General features: G+C 48.3%; 1 protein-coding gene across 1 annotated transcript in view; it reads right to left on the minus strand.

The window, feature by feature from the left end:
* ITPR1 (inositol 1,4,5-trisphosphate receptor type 1) overlaps positions 1-19,332 on the minus strand; it is a 163,441-nt gene that overhangs the window by 40,929 nt on the left and 103,180 nt on the right. The window contains exons 37-42 of the mRNA XM_082266152.1: positions 18,234-18,281; positions 17,783-17,909; positions 16,293-16,480; positions 7,163-7,346; positions 6,624-6,871; positions 4,685-4,885 (exon numbers count right to left, since the gene is read on the minus strand). Of these exons, the coding sequence (XP_082122278.1) occupies positions 4,685-4,885; positions 6,624-6,871; positions 7,163-7,346; positions 16,293-16,480; positions 17,783-17,909; positions 18,234-18,281 (996 nt within the window). The remainder of the gene's footprint in view (positions 1-4,684; positions 4,886-6,623; positions 6,872-7,162; positions 7,347-16,292; positions 16,481-17,782; positions 17,910-18,233; positions 18,282-19,332) is intronic.

The following is a 19,332-nucleotide window of genomic DNA, read 5'->3' on the forward strand; positions in this document are numbered from 1 at the left end:
CAGCACACAGCAGTGATTGACAGCCTCAGCTGTGCATGTTTTTCCAGGAGACAGTGTGCACGTGTGTGTGGGTGTCCACTTCCTCCACTCAGGGCTCAGATTACACTAAGCTCCATGCTGTGCAGTGTGTGACAGATCCCACCACCTAGCTTCTGGAGGAAGAAAAGAGGTGGTGGGGGGGGGGGGTGTACGGTGTTATTTCACCTTTTATTTTTTGGGGAAAAATTACATTTATGGAACACACCTAGGGGATACCTTGAAGATAAATCTGAATTTGGAGCAGTAAGACGTTCCTTTTACTCTTTTCTCTCAAAATCTTTGTGGGGTCCGGGGTCCCCATTAAATAAGGGGGAGAGGGGTCTTGATTACTACAAATCCCCCCCCCATCCCAAACAAAGGCCAGCTTCCTCTTACAAGGGGGAGGCGGGCCTTTTCCCCGTCATTGCGCGGTACCAGCTGACCAGCTTTTAGTTTGGGGGAGAGACCATGCAGAAGAAATCCTTCCCCCCCCCCCCCCCCCCAACAGACTTCATACCGAGAGATGTCCCTGAGAATTCTATCAGAGGAGAATATTTAGTCATGGACCAAAAATCGATGGATTCCGGCAATTTTGAAACCTATTTTAGACAACCTGCAGTGGCGTCTCCTGGTGATGTGTCCCCGTATTTACCACCCCCTGCAAGGAGCAGAGCTAATATCTGGGAGATGCATGGAGTGGAAGCCTCATCCCCAACACCGTCATCGAATAACCAATATCAGATCTGTATGTACAGTGGGGGAAAATGATTTGATCCCTGCAGATTGTGTAAGTTTGCCCCCTTACATAGAAATGGCGGGTGTATAATTTTTATCATAGATGTATTTTATATGATAGAGACAGAATATCAACCAAAAATCCAGAAAAATCACATGATACAAATGTAATAAATGGAGTTGCAGTTCAGGGAGTAAAATAAGTATTTGATCCCCTTAGTAGTTGGTGGAGAAACCCTTGTTGGAAGCACAGAGGTCAGACGTTTCTTGTAGTTGGAAGCACAGAGGTCAGACGTTTCTTGTAGTTGGAAGCACAGAGGTCAGACGTTTCTTGTAGATGGAAGCACAGAGGTCAGACGTTTCTTGTAGTTGGCCCCCAGGTTTGCACATATCTCAGGAGGGATTTTGGTCCTCTCTTCTTTACAGATCTTCTCTAAATTCTTAAGGTTTCTTGGCTGTCGCTTGGCAACTCAGTTTCAGCTCCTCCATAAATTTTCTATAGGATGAAGGTCTGGAGACTGGCTAGGCCACTCCATGACCTTAATGGGCTTCTTCCCGAGTCTCTCCTTTGTTGCCTTGGCGATATGTTTTGGGTCATTGTCATGCTGGAAGACCCATCCATGACCCATCTTCAGTGTTCTGGCTGAGTGAAGAAGGTTCTCATCCAAGATTTTACAATACATGACCCCGCCCATTGGCCCCTCAATGTGGCAAAGTCGGCCTGTACCTTTAACAGAGAAACAACTCCAAAGCATCATGTTTCCACCTCCGTACTTGCCTGTAGGGAAGGTGACTGTAGGGACGGCGATTGTAGGGATGGTGTTCTTGGGGTCATGGTCAGCATTTTTCTTCCTCCAATCTCATGAAGAAGCACATTAAGGTCATGGGGTGGCCTAGCAAATCTCCAGACCTTCATCCTATAGAAAATGTATGGAGGGAGCTGAAACTTCGAGTTGCCAAGCGACAGCCAAGAAACCTTAAGGATTTAGAGAAGATCTGTAAAGAAGAGTGAACCAAAATCCCTCCTGAGATGTGTGCAAACCTGGTCACCAACTACAAGAAACGTCTGACCTCTGTGCTTCCATCTACAAGAAACGTCTGACCTCTGTGCTTCCAACTAAAAGAAACGTCTGACCTCTGTGCTTCCAACTACAAGAAACGTCTGACCTCTGTGCTTCCATCTACAAGAAACGTCTGACCTCTGTGCTTCCCAACTACAAGAAACGTCTGACCTCTGTGCTTCCATCTACAAGAAACGTCTGACCTCTGTGCTTCCAACTACAAGAAACGTCTGACCTCTGTGCTTCCAACTACAAGAAACGTCTGACCTCTGTGCTTCCAACTAAAAGAAACGTCTGACCTCTGTGCTTCCAACTACAAGAAACGTCTGACCTCTGTGCTTCCATCTACAAGAAACGTCTGACCTCTGTGCTTCCCAACTACAAGAAACGTCTGACCTCTGTGCTTCCATCTACAAGAAACGTCTGACCTCTGTGCTTCCAACTACAAGAAACGTCTGACCTCTGTGCTTCCATCTACAAGAAACGTCTGACCTCTGTGCTTCCATCTACAAGAAACGTCTGACCTCTGTGCTTCCATCTACAAGAAACGTCTGACCTCTGTGCTTCCAACTACAAGAAACGTCTGACCTCTGTGCTTCCCAACTACAAGAAACGTCTGACCTCTGTGCTTCCATCTACAAGAAACGTCTGACCTCTGTGCTTCCCATCTACAAGAAACGTCTGACCTCTGTGCTTCCCAACTACAAGAAACGTCTGACCTCTGTGCTTCCAACTACAAGAAACGTCTGACCTCTGTGCTTCCCAACTACAAGAAACGTCTGACCTCTGTGCTTCCATCTACAAGAAACGTCTGACCTCTGTGCTTCCAACTACAAGAAACGTCTGACCTCTGTGCTTCCCAACTACAAGAAACGTCTGACCTCTGTGCTTCCATCTACAAGAAACGTCTGACCTCTGTGCTTCCCATCTACAAGAAACGTCTGACCTCTGTGCTTCCATCTACAAGAAACGTCTGACCTCTGTGCTTCCATCTACAAGAAACGTCTGACCTCTGTGCTTCCCAACTACAAGAAACGTCTGACCTCTGTGCTTCCAACTACAAGAAACGTCTGACCTCTGTGCTTCCCAACTACAAGAAACGTCTGACCTCTGTGCTTCCATCTACAAGAAACGTCTGACCTCTGTGCTTCCCATCTACAAGAAACGTCTGACCTCTGTGCTTCCCTCTACAAGAAACGTCTGACCTCTGTGCTTCCAACTACAAGAAACGTCTGACCTCTGTGCTTCCAACTACAAGAAACGACTGACCTCTGTGCTTCCCAACTACAAGAAACGTCTGACCTCTGTGCTTCCATCTACAAGAAACGTCTGACCTCTGTGCTTCCATCTACAAGAAACGTCTGACCTCTGAGCTTCCCAACTACAAGAAACGTCTGACCTCTGTGCTTCCCAACTACAAGAAACGTCTGACCTCTGTGCTTCCCAACTACAGGAAACGTCTGACCTCTGTGCTTCCATCTACAAGAAACGTCTGACCTCTGTGCTTCCATCTACAAGAAACGTCTGACCTCTGTGCTTCCAACTACAAGAAACGTCTGACCTCTGTGCTTCCCAACTACAAGAAACGTCTGACCTCTGTGCTTCCATCTACAAGAAACGTCTGACCTCTGTGCTTCCATCTACAAGAAACGTCTGACCTCTGTGCTTCCAACTACAAGAAACGTCTGACCTCTGTGCTTCCATCTACAAGAAACGTCTGACCTCTGTGCTTCCATCTACAAGAAACGTCTGACCTCTGTGCTTCCATCTACAAGAAACGTCTGACCTCTGTGCTTCCATCTACAAGAAACGTCTGACCTCTGTGCTTCCCAACTACAAGAAACGTCTGACCTCTGTGCTTCCCAACTACAGGAAACGTCTGACCTCTGTGCTTCCATCTACAAGAAACGTCTGACCTCTGTGCTTCCCATCTACAAGAAACGTCTGACCTCTGTGCTTCCCAACTACAAGAAACGTCTGACCTCTGTGCTTCCCAACTACAAGAAACGTCTGACCTCTGTGCTTCCCAACAAGGGTTTCTCCACCAACTAATAAGAGCATCAAATACTTATTTTACTCCCTGAACTGCAACTCCATTTATAACATTTGTATCATGTGTTTTTTCTGGATTTTTGGTTGATATTCTGTCTCTATCATATAAAATACACCGATGATAAAAATTATACACCTGCCATTTCTTTGTAAGTGGGAAAACTTACACAATCTGCAGGGATCCAATCATTATTTCCCCCACAGTATATGGCAGGGGTTCCCAAACTATAACCCCCCAAGTTGTTCAGGAACTACAACTCCGATCATGCCTAGTCATGTCTAGGAATGTCAGAGTTTTACAATGTCTCATGGGAGGTGTAGTTCCGCAGCTGGGGGGCCGTAGTTTGGAGATCCCTGGTATATGGGGCGCTCTGTGGATGTCGGACTCATTGATAGAATTTGCAAAATCTATAGACGATCGTTCTCCCCGAGTATTACACCACGAATGTTCTTATATAAAGGAGAACACAAGTTTGTAGATTAGTTTTTGTGCCCGTGTTCTCTGAGAAGTCTCTGTCCTTGGCAGGATCCTTTCTCCCCGGACCGGCTGAGTGACTATTAGAACTTTCACACTTTGTTCAGACGTGGTGCGGTGAAGAATGGCAGTCTGTGTGCCAGGCACGCCCGTTGTGCCGCCGCTTTCTAAGCACGCTGTGTACAGGACGGCATCCCGAGGCGTGTCCCCAGAGCTGCACATTACATAACAAGTCACAGAGCGTTCCAGGAATCACCCAACATGTGCGGTGCCCCGGGGTCACGGATCTTATGTAATGTGTACAGTGATGGGCCAATCAGATAATCTCCCCAGAAATACACACCTGGTTCTCATGGCACGGGCCCTGGCAGTACTCCGTCAGGCTCTCCAGTGTTTGGTTAATGAGGGCCACGTTCTTCTCATTGATATAGAGGCCCAGCAGGCCCAGGCCCCCCGTGGTGCTGCCGCAGATACAGTCCAGGAACTGCAGCGTCTCGCACACCAGGTTGTAGTTGGTTTTGTTGTTCTGACAGCGCAGGAAGTTCTGGAGGAAAGATAAAAAAAATGCATTAAATGCACCTGGAAATGTATTTAGAGGGTCAGTCCACCCGGAAGGGACAGTTATAGGTGGAGCTCAGCAGACTCATGAGTTAGATAGTCCAACAGCGAGATCCCCCCCCCCCCCCGCTAAAATCTGCACAAAAAAAAGAGCACCTGCCAAATCCTGATCATCAAAATCAATATAAAATGATATGAGTGGGGGAACTCCGCAGCTGCACTATCACCGGAGAACAATCAGATGTCGGATGTACAAAATATTATGGTTTTCACTAATAAGCAGGCCGGTGGATTGGATTTAAATCAATTTTTAAAGAGCGACTGTCATCTCTGTCCCGCAGAGGCTTCTCCTGACTGACTCACAGTCCCATTCACTTCAATGGGACGGCTGGTGATGGGACACGACAAGGCGAGGGACGTGGCGGCAGTGACACGACAAGGCGAGGGACGTGGCGGCAGTGACACGACAAGGCGAGGGACGTGGCGGCAGTGACACGACAAGGCGAGGGACGTGGCGGCAGTGACACGACAAGGCGAGGGACGTGGCGGCAGTGACACGACAAGGCGAGGGACGTGGCGGCAGTGACACGACAAGGCGAGGGACGTGGCGGCAGTGACACGACAAGGCGAGGGACGTGGCGGCAGTGACACAACAAGGCGAGGGACGTGGCGGCAGTGACACAACAAGGCGAGGGACGTGGCGGCAGTGACACAACAAGGCGAGGGACGTGGCGGCAGTGACACAACAAGGCGAGGGACGTGGCGGCAGTGACACAACAAGGAGAGGGGCGTGGCGGCAGTGGCACAACAAGGAGAGGGGCGTGGCGGCAGTGGCACAACAAGGAGAGGGGCGTGGCGGCAGTGACACAACAAGGCGAGGGACGTGGCGGCAGTGACACAACAAGGCGAGGGACGTGGCGGCAGTGGCACAACAAGGCGAGGGACGTGGCGGCAGTGACACAACAAGGCGAGGGACGTGGCGGCAGTGACACAACAAGGCGAGGGACGTGGCGGCAGTGACACAACAAGGCGAGGGACGTGGCGGCATAGACACAACAAGGCGAGGGACGTGGCGGCATAGACACAACAAGGGGAGGGACGTGGCGGCAGTGACACAACAAGGAGAGGGGTGTGGCGGCAGTGGCACAACAAGGAGAGGGGCGTAGCGGCAGCAGGTGAGTGGATGCCCGCTAACATGTGCTGCCATGATTGATATGAAATGACAGGTGCTCTTTAAATGTAAGGACTCATTTTGCAAAATATACAGATATGAATATATACACATACAGACATACACACACATATATATATATATTGCCCCTCTTTTCCTTTCACTGTAAACTAATAGAATATTTAAGGATGGGCATCAGTGAATAAAATCACACAAAGAATTGCCAGTGGTGACGATCCCCCCCCCCCCCATCTCCCCAGTAGTTTGTGTCTCTGCCCCTCCTACAATGGGGAGATTTCCTGCAGTAGTTTGTGTCTCTGCCCCTCCCACAATAGTGAGATTTCCTGCAGTAGTTTGTGTCTCTGCCCCTCCCACAATGGTGAGATTTCCTACAGTAGTTTGTGTCTCTGCCCCTCCCACAATGGGGAGATTCCCCTGCAGTAGTTTGTGTCTCTGCCCCTCCCACAATGGGGAGATTCCCCTGCAGTAGTTTGCTGCGTCTCTGCCCCTCCCACAATGGGGAGATGTCCCCACCCCTTCATTCACAGCTTACCTGCAGGTCCCGGTTGTGGTTCTCGCAGAGCAGCTGTAGGAAGCGCAGGATTGGCTGCATGATGGTGATGACGGGGCTCATTTCCAGCTCGTCCCGCCCCTTCTCAGCCAATCCCCCCTCATTAGCGGAGAAATGGTCGTCTGGGTCGGCTTCTCGCCGGAAAGAGTTGAACGCCTTCTTGGTGGCAACAGTGGCCTCCATCAGCTGATCCTTCGCCTCTTCTGTGATCTGCAACCCCGCTTCCCGGGCTGCGGAGGAAACATCCCCGAAACGTTACAAAACCCTCCTCCAATCAGTGACTCCTCCCCCAGTGATCAGACTGTACATTGTAACTTTGCCTAGCTTGCGAGGATATCTGTCTGCTGCAGATAAAAGGAAGCATTTCCTCAGTCTCTTCCCCTCATCAACGATCAGACTGTACATTGTAACTTCCTAGCAAGTAACTAGGTGAGGATACAGTAGGGGGCCAGTAAAAGACTTACCGGGGGGGGGGGGGTACTGCTTTGCCTTTGCATATTATTGGGGGGGGGGGGTCTTACCTCTCTTGTGGTGGGGGGTCTCCCTCTCAGATTGCTCCTCATCGCGCTTCTTGCTGCCGAGGTCGCTGGTGTTCACCGTGACGGTGGCTTTGATTTCCTGTTGGGCGACTTTCATTCGATCGAAGAAAACTTTAAAGAACTTCTCCGACTTCTTGTCCTCGGTGAGCCGGCAGAAGAAGGAATGCTGCGGAGAGAGGAGAGGACATTGCTGTACATGTCACATGGACCCCATAGGAGGTGGCATGGAAAGAATAGGAGGCGGCATGGAAAGGGTTAATTACACCGGTCGAGGTAAGTCACTGCTGACGCGTTTTCCTGTCACCATTGGAGGGAACTCCCGCACACAGCCTGTGATTGACAGCCTCAGCTCTGTCCCTGTGTGCTATATGAAGAGGGGGGGGGGTCTCTTCCTCCAATCAGCTCTCACTGAGCTCTGCAGAGGATGGACAGGAGGGGCGGAATCTTCCAAGGTTAGAACAAGGGGGGAGGGGGTGAGCTTCCTAGGATGGAACAGGCAGGGGGGGGGATCTTCTAAGAGTGGAATAGGAGGGGGGAATCTTCCTAGAATGGAAGAGGAGGGGGGGCTCTTCCTAGAATGGAATTGGAGGGGGGGAATCTCCCTAGGATGGACCAGGAGGAGATGGGGGGGGGGGGGAGAGAATCTACCTAGGATGGAACAGAAGGGGAGGGGAATCTTCATAGGATGGACCAGGAGGAGGTCAGGGGGGGGGGGATTCTTCATAGGATGGACCAGGAGGAGGTAAGGGGGGGGGGATTCTTCATAGGATGGACCAGGAGGAGGTAAGGGGGGGGGATTCTTCATAGGATGGACCAGGAGGAGGTAAGGGGGGGGGATTCTTCATAGGATGGACCAGGAGGAGGTAAGGGGGGGGGATTCTTCATAGGATGGACCAGGAGGAGGTAAGGGGGGGGGGGGATTCTTCATAGGATGGACCAGGAGGAGGTAAGGGGGGGGGGAATCTTCATAGGATGGACCAGGAGGAGGTAAGGAGGGTGGAATCTTCATAGGATGGACCAGGAGGTGGTCAGGGGGGGGGGGAATCTTCACAGGATGGACCAGGAGGTGGTAAGGGGGGGGGGGATTCTTCACAGGATGGACCAGGAGGAGGTAAGGGGGGGGGGAATCTTCATAGGATGGACCCGGAGGTGGTAAGGGGGGGGGGGGAATCTTCATAGGATGGACCAGGAGGAGGTAAGGGGGGGGGGGAATCTTCATAGGATGGACCAGGAGGAGGTCAGGGGGGGAATCTTCATAGGATGGACCAGGAGGAGGTAAGGGGGGGGGGGATTCTTCATAGGATGGACCAGGAGGAGGTAAGGGGGGGGGGGGGATTCTTCATAGGATGGACCAGGAGGAGGTCGGGGGGGGGATTCTTCATAGGATGGACCAGGAGGAGGTAAGGGGGGGGGGGATTCTTCATAGGATGGACCAGGAGGAGGTAAGGGGGGGGGATTCTTCATAGGATGGACCAGGAGGAGGTAAGGGGGGGGGGATTCTTCATAGGATGGACCAGGAGGAGGTAAGGGGGGGGGAATCTTCATAGGATGGACCAGGAGGTCAGGGGGGGGGGGGAATCTTCACAGGATGGACCAGGAGGAGGTAAGGGGGGGGGGGATTCTTCATAGGATGGACCAGGAGGAGGTAAGGGGGGGGGATTCTTCATAGGATGGACCAGGAGGAGGTAAGGGGGGGGGGAATCTTCATAGGATGGACCAGGAGGAGGTCAGGGGGGGGGGGAATCTTCATAGGATGGACCAGGAGGAGGTAAGGGGGGGGGGATTCTTCATAGGATGGACCAGGAGGAGGTAAGGGGGGGGGGAATCTTCATAGGATGGACCAGGAGGAGGTATGGGGGGGGGATTCTTCATAGGATGGACCAGGAGGAGGTAAGGGGGGGGGATTCTTCATAGGATAGACCAGGAAGAGGTAAGGGGGGGGATTCTTCATAGTATGGACCAGGAGGAGGTAAGGGGGGGGGGATTCTTTATAGGATGGACCAGGAGGAGGTAAGGGGGGGGGGATTCTTCATAGGATGGACCAGGAGGTGGTAAGGGGGGGGGGATTCTTCATAGGATGGACCAGGAGGTGGTAAGGGGGGGGGGATTCTTCATAGGATGGACCAGGAGGAGGTAAGGGGGGGGGATTCTTCATAGGATGGACCAGGAGGTGGTAAGGGGGGGGGGGATTCTTCATAGGATGGACCAGGAGGAGGTAAGGGGGGGGGGATTCTTCATAGGATGGACCAGGAGGTGGTAAGGGGGGGGATTCTTCATAGGATGGACCAGGAGGAGGTCGGGGGGGGGGGATTCTTCATAGGATGGACCAGGAGGGGGTCAGGGGGGAAATCTTCATAGGATGGACCAGGAGGAGGTAAGGGGGGGGGATTCTTCATAGGATGGACCAGGAGGAGGTAAGCGGGGGGGGGGGGATTCTTCATAGGATGGACCAGGAGGAGGTCAGGGGGGGGGATCTTCATAGGATGGACCAGGAGGAGGTAAGGGGGGGGGGGGGAACCTTCATAGGATTGAACAGGAAGGGGGAACCTGTTCTGCTGACTGAGAGGGACTTTCCTGGGGGGGAGGGGGGGGATTATTCTCACTTCCTGTTATCTCTGCACAGAATCTCTCGGATGACCGATATTAAAACAAATAAAAAAGCTGCAGGAATTTAACCCTTCCCTCTACAATGAAGGAAGGTTCAGGCACAGTAATGGAGGGAAGGAACTCTGCTGATTGTAATAAGGAATAACAATGGTTACATTGTTTCATGATGTTACACAGCTGAGGCTCTCAACCACAGAACTGCATTCTCCCTCCTGCTGGGCCGCAGCTTCCCTTTCTGCTCTGACAGCTACTACAGTCAGGAATCGGTACGGCCCAATGAAGGGCCAAAGCATCCTCCGCTGGGTCACCAAAAAGGCAGGATGCTACTATTTATGAATGGTCGCCGCCCCCCCTCCCCCCGAGGGATCTGAGGGGGGGGGGAGCACTATCCCACTGATACCAATGATTTTGGGGGCTATTTTTTTTTGGGGGGGGGGGGGGGGGGACTATCCTACAGACACCAATGTTTGGGTGAACATTTATCCATGGTGGCTCCTCTCCCACCCCAATAATTTGAAGGGCTCTTCTCTTCTAGGGTCCACCATCCCACTGACACCAGCATTGTATGGGGCTATTGTCTTCTAGGGGCCACTATGCCAATGGCACCAGCATTGTATGGGGCTATTGTCTTCTAGGGGCCACTATGCCAATGACACCAGTGAATTGAGGGGATATTCCCATTATCACCATTCATTTGGGGCTCTGGTTCCCTGGTGGCCCCTATATATAGGTTTTTTAAAGAATGGGCGGGGCCTCAGCAAAATGAATTCGGAGGACCTCCCATCTACAGCTCTGCGCTTTCCTCAACAGCGATTCTATAGCGAGTCTGAACTGCTGCACATCGCCCACTCTTTTCTTGTGCAGCGGGTCAGCAGAATAATAAAATGCACACTGGACTCTTTATATTTGTTATCGCAGACTTCAAAACAACCCCCCCCTCCAGCCGTCACCCCCACCCCCCCAGCTGGCACCCCCACCCCCCCCTCCAGCCGTCACCCCCACCCCCCCCAGCCGGCACCCTCCCCTCTCCAGCCGGCACCAACACCCCCCCCCCTCCAGCCGTCACCCCCACCCCCCCAGCGCATTGATCTGTATTGTTGGAGGTGCGCAGTGCTGCACACAGTGAATCCAGCAAAGCCCTTTATCTGGAAGAGAGAATGAGAGTCTCTGGGGGGGGGGGGGGGGCAGCGCCGCCATGGAAACTGCTCGTCCCGCTCAGCAGAGCGCAGTGACGCATGCAGCACAGCCTGGCACAGAGGGGAATGAGGCCAGCAGCTCATTAAACCTCCTGATATAAATAGACCTTACATAACCTGCCGCCTGCTGCCTGTGTGAGACCGCACACACCTCTCCAGCTGCACAGTGCAGGGACACGAGGATGGGGGGGGGGGGGGGGAATAATTACAATTGTCATCAGAGGTCAAAGGGTTCATTCACAGCTCCTCCATTCACATTCTGAAAATCAGAAAATCCCATTCACATCCCTTCCATCTTCTATAGGATTCCTTCCATCACTCAGCACTGAGGAGGCCCCGCAATTCATCTCAGTACATGGATGGAGGAGAGATATAGAAAGATATTCATATAGATTATAGAAAATTTATTTTTTACAACACTATATATTTTATTTTATTTTTCTTAGCACTAACTATATATATATATAAAACATTTTTTTTGTTTTCCGCGGATAGAGATAAATAAATTTACTGTCCCCTCAAAATAACTCAACACACAGCCATTAATGTCTAAACCGCTGGCAACAAAAGTCAGTACACCCCTAAGTGACAATGTCCAAATTGAGCCCAAAGTGTCAATATTTTGTGTGGCCGCCATTATTTTCCAGCACTGCCTTAACCCTCTTGGGCATGGAGTTCACCAGAGCTTCACAGGTTGTCACTGGAGTCCTCTTCCCCTCCTCCATGATGACATCACAGAGCTGGTGGATGTTAGAGACCTTCCCCTCCTCCACCTTCCCTTTGAGGATGCCCCACAGATGCTCAATAGGGTTTAGGTCTGGAGACATGCTTGGCCAGTCCATCACCTTTACCCTCAGCTTCCTTAGCAAGGCAGTGGTCATCTTGGAGGTGTTTGGGGTCGTTATGTTAGAATATTGCCCTGCAGCCCAGTCTCTGAAGGGAGGGGATCATGCTCTTCTTCAGTATGTCACAGTACATGTTGGCATTCATGGTTCCTCAATGATCTGTAGCTCCCCAGTGCCGGCAGCACTCATGCAGCCCCAGACCATGACACTCCCACCACCATGCCTGACTGTAGGAAGACACACTTGTTTTTGTACTCCTCACCTGGTTGCCCCCACACACGCCTGACACCATCTGACACCAAATAAGTTTATCTTGGTCTCATCAGAGCACAGGAGATGGTTCCAGTAATCCATGTCCTTAGTCTGCTTGTCTTCAGCAAACTGTTTGCAGACTTTCTTGTGCATCATCTTTAGAAGAGGCTTCCTTCTGGGATGACAGCCATGCAGACCAATTTGATGCAGTGTGCGGCGTATGGTCTGAGCACTGACAGGCTGACCCCTCCCCCACCCCTTCAACCTCTGCAGCAATGCTGGCAGCACTCATACGTCTATTTCCCAAAGACAACCTCTGGATATGACGCTGAGCACGGCACTCAACTTCTTTGGTGGACCATGGTGAGGCCTGTTCTGAGTGGAACCTGTCCTGTTATACCGCTGTATGGTCTTGGCCACCGTGCTGCAGCTCAGTTTCAGGGTCTTGGCAATCTTCTTATAGCCTAGGCCATCTTTATGTAGAGCAACAATTCTTTTTTTCAGATCCTCAGAGAGTTCTTTGCCATGAGGTGCCATGTTGAACTTCCAGTGACCAGTATGAGGGAGTGAGAGCGATAACACCAAATTTAACACATTTTGGGCTAATTGGGCCCAATTTGGAGATTGTCACTTAGGGGTGTACTCACTTTTGTTGCCAGCGGTTTAGATATTAATGGCTGTGTGTTGAGTTATTTTGAGGGGACAGTAAATTTACACTGTTATACAAGCTGTACACTCACTACTTTACATTGTAGCAAAGTCTCATTTCTTCAGTGTTGTCACATGAAAAGATAGAATAAAATATTTACAAAAATGTGAGGGGTGTACTTACTTTTGTGATATACTATATATATATATTTTTTTCTCACAGCTATTCAATATATAGACACACAATCCACCCCCCCCCCCCCTCCTCGATATGTGTGCCATCATCCCTCACTGTATACGATTTTCTATGGCAGCCCTTCCTGTTCCAGGCTAACACTAAGCCAATGCCTGACTCTTGGAAGCAGCGTTGTCGGCTTTGCCATGTGCACTCCTGTAATTGGCCACTGTACGGCCTATCAGATAAGCCGGTCATCAGCCAACCTAAGGAGCCCGAACACCATGAACAGTGAGAAATGGATTTGGGAATTGCATACATTAAATTCCAGCTGAAAAGTCCTGACAGGAAGTGAGGGGAAATCTCCCCCACAGGGACCCAGACACCAATAAAAACCCGGCAGAGGGATCCCAGTCTTCTCTGCTCTGTTCAAAGCTAAAGAAAACATTTTGCCTGAAGGCGAGCTTTAAAGAAAACCGGCCTTTTGCCGATGCCGGTCCCCGCTCAGCACTCCCCTTCCCTTTCATCCTCCCCCGCTTTGATCAGATCACAATTATTGGTTTTATTGATGTTGTGTCCCCTCTGGGGAGATTTACCTCACTTTGTTCCTGACAGAACTGTCTCTGTGGAGAGGAACTATGGAGAAATTTAAAGTAGAACTACTGAAAACTTTTTTTATTAGTTTTGGATGAAGGGAGGGAGGGCTGGAGCCCCTGACAGTTTTTATTGCCGTCTGTGTCCCCGTTAAGGAGATTCATTCAACCCATTTGTCCCGTTTACAATCATTGAAAGGGAAGGAAAAACGAAAAATCTCACATTTTAGGTTTTCTCCATAAAAGTAATAGAGGGGAAATCTTCCAATGGGGACATTAGCTCTGGTGACCTTGGGGACCCCTAAGAGTCCCTTAATTTGCAGGGATTTCCCCTCACCTCCTGTTTTGGCTATGGGACAGAAAGTGATCCATTTTTTTATTGGCTTTGGGGAGATTTCCTTTCACTTTCTGTCCCATAGCCAAAACAGGAAGTCAAGGGAATTTTTTTTTTTTGCCATTGAGATTTCCTTTCACTTCCTGGTTTGGCTCTGGGACAGAAAGTGATAGGAAGTCTCCCCAATGGTAAAAAATTGACAGGGGTTATTTCCCTTCACTTCCTGTGCCATAGCCAAAACAGGAAGTGGAGGGAAATTTTTTTTGCCAGTGAGATTTCCTCTCACTTCCTGTTTTGACTATGGGACAGAAAGTGATGGGAAGTCTCCCCAATGGGCGGAAAAAATATATGATGCGTTATTTCCCGTCACTTCCTGTTTTGGCTATGGGACAAAAAGTGAAGGGAAGTCTCCCCAATGGTAAAAAATTGACAGGGGTTATTTCCCTTCACTTCCTGTCCCATAGCCAAAACAGGAAGTGAAAAGAAATTTCAATAGCAAAAAAAAAAAATAGACATCTCTCTCCCTTTCTGTATCCAAAATGAAGAAAAAAGTTTTGCCTATAGATCTACTTTACAGACCTAAAATGCAAAACTCATTTTGAAGTAAAAGGATGGCTATAAAATCTCTCAGCTTTTCTGCCAACTATGTCCCCATTAGGTAGATTTCCCTTCACTTCCTGTCCCCTGGCCAAAATAGGAAATGGGAAGAAATGCTCCCCAAAGTGAGGGAATACCTGGTTGTCACCAGCAATGTTCTCTTTGAAAGATTTCTCTTCTATTCCTGATCTAAGGGGCAGCCAATCAGCTTCCATCTTCAACCTTTACAGAAGCGGATTGGATCTTCTTTCCTCCCCTGGAAATGTCTACACAGTTACTAGTTTGTATTCCATATTATACACGTGTAACTTTTTCAGGCTGTCGTTACTTCTGATGGATATTGTTACATTGTATCGATCTCAGAGGCGTGTCCAAATGTCAGCCGGGTTAGTGACCGCCCAACGCACATATACTGTGGCCGTTGACCCGCTCCCACTATGACTGGACACAGCGTGAGCCAATCAGCTGGTCCGATGAGCTTGATGTCTGCCGGGACCCGCTGATCGTTCGGGAAAGCAGAGCGTCGGTCTGCCGATGTAAACAAAGGTAGACGGTCGTTCTGTCAGTAGGGAAGGTAGTGATCCTTTGTCTCAGCTAAGCAGGAACACGAATCTTTGCCTTCCCATGGTACAAGCTCCTCCCCCACAGTAAGCAAGCACATTTTAGGCACATTTAACCCTTTGATCGTCCTTGATGTTAACCCCTTCCCAGCCAGTGTCAGTAGATATTTTTAGCACGGATCACTGTATTTGTGTCACTGGTTCCCACAAAGTGTCAGATTGTCCACCACAATATCACAATCCCGCTTTAAGTCGCTGATCGCCGCCATTACTAGTAAAAAAAAAAAAAATTTAAAAAATAAATAAAAAATTCCATAAAAATATCCCATAGTTTGTAGACTAGATAACTTTTCCACAAATCAATATGCGCTTATTGGGATTATTTTCACCAAAAATATATAGTTAAATACATATTGGAAAAAATTGTTTGATTTTTTTATTGCAAAAAAGTTTTATAACAGAAATTAAAAAATATTGTTTTTCAAAATTGTCTGCTTTTTTTTTGGTTTTAGAGCAAAAAAAAAAAAATGCAGAGGTGATCAAATACAAAGAAAAGAAAGCTCCGTTGTGGGAAAAAAGGGACATCAAATTAGTGTACAATGTCGCACAACTGCGCAATCAAAGTAACAGTGCTGGATCGTAAAAAAAAAAAAAAAAAGAAAAACTTCTGGAGGTCAAGTGGATAGAGTGTTTACATTTACAGAGAAAGTGTAATGGTGAACAGCGGACCTCCAGTCCCTGCAGAACTTACCTACGGAGACACCGAACTCTCAGCACCCCTGCAGGTATAAAAGCACAATGCAATCCAGTGCAATGCGGTTCCTAAATTGCTGCATGCATTACTTGCCCTGCGGTGCGATCTGAGCCCATTCAAATAAATGGGCTGAAATCACATCACATTGAATCGCATGTGAATTGAAGAGGAATGTGGTGCGGCTCCTGTGTGATTTATAGTGTGAACCGAGGCGCTGCGAATGATACAATGTAACAACATTCCATCAGAAGTAACAACAGCCTAAAAAAGTTACACGTGTATATTATGAGGTTTAGCAATGACGGGAAATTTGTCTTCTAGACAAAAATGACAAACATTTGCCTGGAGTGTCTTTCTATTCTGGTCCCAAATAACGATGTAAAGTAAAAACATCTTCAATGGGCTGGACTCAGACGATGCCGGGAGACATTATGTAGTCCAACTCAATATTCCGAACACTACAGATACGGGGGCAAAATACACGGCATGACGCCGGACATTTCTCTTCCAGCCACAGTTTCTCACCCACGGCTCTAATAATTGGATCTCACCTGAATAGTCGTATTCCCGCCTTCAAGAAGCGCAATCGCCAAGAGAATGCTCTCGTGAAACACGCGGTCACTGGTGGCGTTCATGATGAGGTCAATGACCAGATCCGAAGCCCCTTCCTTATCGAGGTGGCACTGAACGTCCGACATGCTCATCTCCCCTCGGCTTAAATTCCCCGAACTGGAACCGGCTACAGGTAGAAGAGAATCGCATCAAAAAGTGCTTGTTCAGCCAAAAAAAAAAAAAAAAAAAAAAAAAAACTCCAAAACTATCATATATATATATATATATATATATATATATATATACATATATATATATATATACATACATACATACATACATATACATACACACACACACACACACACACACACGCTTATATTTCTTTTTTAAATAAATTATAATATATATATATATATATATATATATATATATATATATATATATTTTTTTTTTTTTAATAAATTATATTTTATATAAAACATTTTTTTCTATGTATGTATGTATAAAATAGAATTTTTTTTTTATACAACAACAAAAAAAAAAAAATTATATATATATTTTATGTAAAAAAAAAAAAATTATATTATATATAAATAAAAATGTGTGTATATGTGTATGTATATATACACACACCAACAAAAACAAAAAAGAGTGGCTCTCATGGGTCTTGAGGGCTGGTTCACATTTATGCGAGTGCGGGAAGGCTGCGAATTCGCAGCCTGATCCCGCATCGCACACGCACCCCCGGCAGTTCACACTGCCATATGCGATACGCTGGGGGTGTCAATGTAATCTTAATGACACCCCCAGTTTGATCGCATATCGCAGTGCGATCGTGCAGTTCGCACAGGATCGGATCGCACAAGTGTGAACTGCTGTGCGATCCGATCCTGATGCGGCTAGAAAAAAGGGTCCCTGTGCGTGTTTGGTGCGGCTGCGGTGCGAATTTAGCCATACAAACTGTATGGCTAGACTCGCACCGCACAGCCGATCGCATGTAATGTCGGAGCAGTGCGCTCCGACATTACATGCGAACCCCGCACACGCACAAGTGTGAACCGGGGCTGAAAGGTGAACGCATGATAACTGTTCTAAAACCATTATCGTGCGTTCACCTTTCTAGACCTGTGAGTGCGGCTCTTTTCCGGTTTATATGCACTACAGTCTTTGCTGTGCACCCGGGCCCATTTTTTTCCCTGGTTTATGTGTGGTGGCAACCATTGGATAAAGATTTTATATATATATATATATATATATATATTTTTTTTTTTTTTTACCTACAAAATATACACAATATACAAAATATATAAAAAATAAAATTGTGTATATTTTATTTATTTTTTTAATATTAATATACTGTTCATTGCAGTTGAAAATGAGCATCGATTTGAGCATCGATTTTACCCAAAAAAATTTATCAACAATATTCCTTTCAGCTTATGAGCAGCTTTTAGCTAATCTGATCTCCATAGAGACTTGCCTCCACCACCAGGCTTCCCTCCGCCGCCTCCAGATAAGGATCCATTCCCAAAGCTGGTGAGGCTTTCCCTTCTTCCACTTGGTTTGACGGTCCCATGATATCGGTTCACCAAAATAACCCGGAGTGCTTCCCCCTGCAAGAAAAAAAAAAAAAAAAAACACAATATGATCCAGGGAAGACGGAATGAGGAAAGCTCTGAATCTTCCAGGTGGGGGCGAGGAACTCCCAACTGGAACTTTCCAAATGGACACAACTTTAGAAATACGAACAACAGGAGCAAAGACAATGCAACTGAGGCAAATCAAAGCCGCCATGACAGACCCTGAGGTACACCAAAGACAAAACCTACAGACACAACACCTCAACTAATGCCGATGAGGACAGCAGACAAACCGATGAGTAGAAGACAATGACGAGGACACAACCTACGTTCTGCCGTGGCTGCCGGTCTACGTACCCTCTTGATATCTTCCAGTTGCCTCACAGACTGGGCCTGACCAGGATCCTGTGACCATGCAGAGATTACATTTATAAACTGAGCAGATCAAACCACCCCGGACTTCCCCACAATAAGACGAGGGCGGGTAGACATGTAGATGGTGATCTGGGAAAGGTTGGGAGATGGTGATGATGGATGCGGGATGAGGGGGGGGGGGGGGTTAGGGCCATAACCATTCAACCTCCTGCTATAGTGACATCCCGGAACATTGGTCCAATGAACTCTTTGCTCTCAACTTACTTCCACCTTCTAGTTCACTGTGGCTTAGTGAAGCACTGGGGTCCGTGGTTTGAATTCCAGTCAGGATCCAATCTGCATGGAGTTTGCATGTTCTCCCTGTGCTTGCCTGGATAAGCTTCCAGGTACTCCAGTTTCCTCCCACACTCCAACACCATGTCCTTGTCTAAAACTGACCCTAGCATTAGATTCTACTGAGTGCACCCAAGATGGCCGCCTCACCATCGGCCCCAAAAGTAGATAAAGTGCTACAGAAATAATATAATATAAACTCAATGATTTAATCTCTTGCTCTTTAGAGGTTTGTGCACTTTGGTGATTTAAAAGCTTCTCCTGAGAACACCGAATCCTTCTGGTCACCCAATCCCTTATAGAAGTCCTCTTGTAAATAAATCTGGCAAATCGGAGTGAAGCGGCCGCCAGTGCGCCACATCTGCCAGCAACACGCGATGAATGTAGAAGTCTGCCTGCTGGGCAAATTGTACAGCGAATGTGACAGGGTGGGAAAGGTTCATCTAAGTTCAGAGCAGCGAATGTTACAAAATCAATCTTGTAACATTCGCCATTGTAGGAGAGAAACGCCATATTGACCGGAATCTATAACGGGACCTGTAGCGGTACCCATGGCAGTACCTATAGCGGGATTTGTAGCGGTACCCATGGCAGTACCTATAGCGGGATTTGTAGCGGTACCCATGGCAGTACCTATAGCGGGATTTGTAGTGGTACCCATGGCGGTACCTATAGCGGGACCCATGGCGGTACCTATAGCGGGACCCATGGCGGTACCCATAGCAGTACCTATAGCGGGATTTGTAGC

This window comes from Pelophylax lessonae (assembly GCF_965119305.1).
Source record: "Pelophylax lessonae genome assembly, chromosome: 8".
NCBI classification, from domain to species: domain Eukaryota; kingdom Metazoa; phylum Chordata; class Amphibia; order Anura; family Ranidae; genus Pelophylax; species Pelophylax lessonae.